At 39.6% G+C, this 5,395-nt stretch overlaps 1 protein-coding gene across 3 annotated transcripts in view; it reads right to left on the bottom strand.

Moving 5' to 3' along the window:
• The window catches only part of TTC23 (tetratricopeptide repeat domain 23), a 60,339-nt gene that overhangs the window by 2,756 nt on the left and 52,188 nt on the right, over positions 1-5,395 (bottom strand). For all 3 annotated transcript variants that reach the window (XM_090029654.1, XM_090029655.1, XM_090029653.1), the window contains one exon: positions 498-580. In XM_090029654.1, coding sequence (XP_089885780.1) covers positions 498-580 — 83 coding nt within the window. The remainder of the gene's footprint in view (positions 1-497; positions 581-5,395) is intronic.

Genomic DNA, 5,395 nt, shown 5'->3' with positions numbered 1-5,395 from the left:
CTGAAAAAGGGAGAATTGTATGTAGTTTATTATCAGCATTGTAGACTTCATCGCTTCTTTTACAGAATCCTCAAAATATAGTATTAAATCCATGCCCACCCCAACAAAAACTACATGTCTTGAAGACACGCAGCTACACTCCAGAAAAGTTTCTGGTAAGGCAGATGCACAGTGGGTCAATTATATTGCCACAGTGAGTAATTTCTCGTTTGGGACACAGGTGGAAACAGGGCATTTTTTGCTTTAAGTAATCTAAATTAGGCACCGATTGGATTACTGATGTGGATGACTTCTGCGGAAGGAAGAAAGTCTGAAGAGTTGGCTTTCAAAACTGCTGTCTTGGGAACTTGCCAACAGCTTCACTCATCTGTCTTTTCTGTCAGACGCTTTTGTGAACCAGTGCCTAAATATCTCTGAGAAGTGCAAAGGAACACAGACCGTAACAGCATGCAAGTGGAGGAGCAGCCAAGAAGAGAGCTGATTAAAAGCTCACTCACTTTGATAGTAAGTCAATAGTTTCCTTTGTTGCCCGAGTTCTTTTATTGTGGGAGCCATATAAGAGAGTCTGTAAGTAGAGGCACTGAAATAGAATATTGCATAAGATAATATGTTAAGACTCAAAAAACTGAACCAAAACACAAAAGGTAAGTTGGGGGGAGGGGGCAAGGGGATGTCAATAAAAGGAGAACATAGTAAAACAAATAAAAATAACTCTTCTATGTTTAAAGCATCTGATGATCAAACTAAATGAAGATGAAGTTCATTGGATCATGTCCCAAAGGATTCATAAAGGCCATATCACTGGAAACAGAGCAGGGATCAAGATGCAGGAAAGACAACTGCAACATAACTATATTTGTATTTACTACTGGATTAGTACATGCCAAACTATGCTTATGCTGCATAGTTGTAACTGTATAGTGGTGTGTGTACCGACATGTAAACATGGTCTGTGTGTTTATTTAGCTAATGCTGAAAATTATAGCTTGCTCTCCAGTGAGAACCGCTTGCATGTTACTGAGCGTGGAATTCAGCTTGAGATGTATGCAACACTCTGTTCCAGGCTTTTACAGCAGATTTTTACATAGTTATATAGGGCTCTGTAGAAGTACTATAAAACCCTAAAAATGATTTGCAAAACCAGGAAAAAGAGAAAGTGAGAAGAAAAAAAAAATCATTTTTTTTTAACGTTAGATTTTTTTATTTTTTTATGATTCTTATTTCTTGATTGTTTTGTGCATCCCTAACCTGCATACTGGGACTTCTACTTGTGTAGTCACTCTATCAACTCTTGAATAGCTTCATAGGGAAATTAACTAGTGCCAAGTAGCAATGTGCCATTGGGAGTGACAATGCCAATTAGTCACCCTTAGACTAATTAATCCTATTTAGACTTTCTGCCTGGCTGCACCACTGCCTGCTTGAGCTAGTCTGAAGTAGCACAAGTCACAGGTTCCTGGCACAGTACGTTTTATAGTTTAAGAACCGATTTTTTTTTCTCCTAACAGTCTGCATTTATTTTAATATGCATTTGGCATTCATGTGAACGGCTGTGTCCAGGGAGAACAATATGGGTACAGGAGGAAGTGCAGAACCTTTTTTACAAAACCTTATTATTTTCCTGCTAGCACTTACCCTGTGTAAGGTGCTGTACAAATGAAAAATCAGATAAGGCTTTATGTCAAACAGCCTATCCTTCCTGCTCTTTTTTTTAAGCACACGTTATATCAAGCTTTAAAAACAGTGGTTCTGTAAGTTGTTTTTTAGTTAAAGCTTTGTCCACAATTAGCCATAAATATTTCATTGTTATTACTTAGCTATTTGCAAGCTAAAGTGGATCTTCAGAGACCCATGTTTTAAAGGGCAATAATAAGTCAGACAAGAATAGATTTTGTTCCCCCAGTAGGAGGAAATCGGAATGCTTTCAGTTGGCTCGAAAGGTCAAGGTTGAATTTTAAATGCACGGTATTTTTTAAAGTAATTTATTTATAAACTTCTAAACTTCAAGTGGAGATGTGAGAGAGAGAACACTGTAAGCATGATCCATTAACTGAGAGTCCTACAGTTTTTCTTTTTGTTTTGATTGCCTCCTGGGGACAGTCTACACCATCTCCTAAGCATTCCTGAAACTGTACGGACTGGGGCAAGAAATAAAAACTAGTGCTTTAAAAATAAATGGCACAAAGGAAAATCTGGGAACACACATCTACCACTCAGCTGGGTAATCCAGAAAGAATGCTCCTTCAATATAAAACTGGCTGGAATCCAACAGAAGTAAGATGGTTTTAAGAGCTCAAAACTGAGGTGTCAAATGGAAGGGACTAAAACAGATGAACTAAAGCTGGCAACACAAATGTGTCATTAGCTGCAATTACAGCAGAGAGAATGTAGCAGTATTTTCCTTAGCTGTTGCCCCTACCTAAGATTGTACTTTTGTTAAGTAACAATTATTGTTCTGTATGGTTAACTGTTTGATTAACTCCATATTTTGTTGACATGGGAACAATTAACAAATAGATGCTTACAAATATCAACCAGAGAACAGAAAGATGCTTACAGAATTACTTTAAAGAATTTAAAATATCACGATGAGTTGCTTCTAAAATTATGTTTAGTAGAAAATTGAATGTTGTAAATTTAATACACTTAAAATTATCCAGCTGACAGCAGCCTTTTACATGGAAAGGCTTTCTTGAAGTGCTACTGATACTTGGTGGCAGATACCAGCCTTGTATTCACATTCTGGCACGTGTATTAAAATGTTCAACGCTAAAGAAACCCTGAAAGATTTAATACATAATACCTTGAAATACTTTTTAGACTCAGCCTGATTTTTAGACTCTGAATGACAAGCACGTCTGTATACCTTGCAGAAGGTCAGGCCCGCAAGTTCCTGCTCAGCTGAAGTCCAGTGGAACCCTTGCACATCTTGTGCTGGAGTGAACTCTTTAAATTAAGTATTAAATACCACTGTATGCCGCTAAGTACTATAGGCTTGGTTTCTCATTTATATATTTAATAAAGGATTAGAGTATTAAGGAAAGGGAAAGCTCCATGCGGAAAAGTTACTCATTTTAATATGCATTTCATGTGGCTAAGCTGGAAACCATACTGCTGCAGCTGCTGTTGTGATACACAATACCTTGTTAAAGTAGCCCACAACAGGCTCTACTTGGAGGCTGCTGGCTTTGTGCATTCTGAACCCTAACTTACGCCACTGCCAAAGCTCAGAGGCTTAAATGAAGATGTAGATTTTTATTGTGAGTTGCCATTGTTTGCATTGTAGCATAACTAGTTTAGAGGCATGCACCATGCATATTATCAGTTGAGTATTTTTATTTGTATTTTTATTTTTTGGAAATTTTTTGTGTTTCAAGCCAAATCAGCCAGATCAATTCCAAATCGACAAGTCATTCGAGAACCGTAAATGGCCCTGCAACCAGCAAACATCCTCCATCCCATCTGGGGCATCAGATGTTTCCAAATCCTTTGGCGGGCATCCTACATGCAGGCCTGAGCCTGAAGACTTGGGGTTTGGATACTCCCAAGTTTTGTTTGCCCTCAGCCATATGGCTGCAGGAGCAAGCTAGGGAGGAGTCTCCCATTTCCATAAAGTGGGCGTAAAGCTAATTACCTCTGCAGGTACTACCCCATGCCAGGAAAGCAGTTATCCCCAGGTGCGACTAGGACGCTACCTTGGTGGTCATGGTGTTTCCCCTGCCTGGTAAGTACCACAGCCCATATAAACTGAAGACTTCACACCTTAGAAGTGCACAAAAAATACTGAAAAAATTATAAAGGAGTTGGCACAGTCTAGTTACTAAAGCCAGGAATTGAGTTTAAGGAGATGTAGGCAAATTGTTCTTAAGAACAAAAATAGTTTCCTCTTTAAAAAAAAAAACAAAAAAACCCCCCAAAATGAAAAAACTGCATGTGTGTGTGGTGGGATAATACCTCCCTCTCTCCGTCCTGTAAACTACATTGAGACCCATCTACGCAGGGCACCTGCTAAGAGCAAAATACTATTAATACTAGTCTCAAGTTCCTACTTCTGGAACCTAAAAGCTGACACTGTGGCTCCTGCCTATTGTTCCACCTAAATCTGCATGTTCACGGAGCTCAAAGTGCCTCAACACAATAGAATTTCCTGCCCAGGAGAGCATCTATCACACCATCCTCCTGTGAAATATGGAATATCATAACCTGAAGGAAACATAATTTAACATCCTAATTGACACCAGACAACATTGAGATAAATAGACTGTTCTCACTTTGAGCCTAATTTGCACAAAATGAACTATTCCAACCAGGAGATCTTACAACACCTTCAGCTTTCCTGTGAAATACGAATTTTCATTTCCAACGAGGAGAAATTTTACAAACTTTGCACTCTTCTATGCCTGAGGAAGGATAAGTGTACCCGAAAGCTTACAAATGAAGACTTTTTGTTGTTGATGTTGCAAATAACTAGTTGGTCTAATAAAAGATATCACTTCTGCCATGAATTCTGATTCCTTTTGCCTGTAGACCAATATGGCTACAACTTGTATCCCTGCTTTTGGAAAAAGAATTTAGCAGATCTGTATACCTTTTATTCTTTGGGTCTAATTTTCAGAAAGTTGAAGCTGTTAGTCCATGTCCATTTGTGCAGAGACTCTGTCACAATTGGAGAAATTGCTTGCACTGACGTATTAACTCTTGTGTATGTTAATGGTTTGAGTGCAACATGTTGCAGAAAGCAAAGTAGATTTGCACATGGTCATGGACGATGAGCTTCAGCATAACTTAGCCTTTAATGTCTTCATGTACCTGTTTTCAGCAATTACCAAAGAATCCAAACTGAAAAACAAACATAACTAGAGTTACTTTGACTTAACCCAGGTGTGTCAAACTTATCCAGCTCCATGGCTTGGATGAATGGTGTGGGGCTGGTTCTTAGGCCGGAGACAGGCTCTGCACACTGGATCCAGCATGTGTATTGAAGCAGCTGGAGTGGATGCTGTGTGCAATACCACACTGTGTGGCAGTGGCCATTTCGTCACTGCGGTGCCATGTTCCACGTGGTGGCTGCTCCAGGATGCACCGCTAGATCTGGCATGTAGCTGATGTGCAATGGAGGGACCACCACATGCAACACAGTCCTGGAGTGGCCAGATGGTGCACAGGGCCATCCAGCATGCCCTGCATGTTGCCTGTGAGTCACCTGAGACCCACAGGCAGCACCAGGGGCTGGACCCAGCCCACAGGCCATATCTTTGACATTCCTGATTCAATTTATTGATAGTGGAGTATTTCAAATTAAGATTACTGATCTAAATGTGGTCTGCATTGGTAGCAACTTTTCCTGTATCATTATATGGCTATTTGGTGGCCTACATTAAATCAGTGTTTCTGA

The sequence above is a fragment of the Crocodylus siamensis genome, chromosome 15, assembly GCF_052110815.1.
Source record: "Crocodylus siamensis isolate JL-2025a chromosome 15, ASM5211081v1, whole genome shotgun sequence".
NCBI lineage: Eukaryota > Metazoa > Chordata > Crocodylia > Crocodylidae > Crocodylus > Crocodylus siamensis.
The sequence above is the reverse complement of the archived record's forward strand: the minus strand, read 5'-3'. Positions and strand labels throughout refer to the sequence as shown.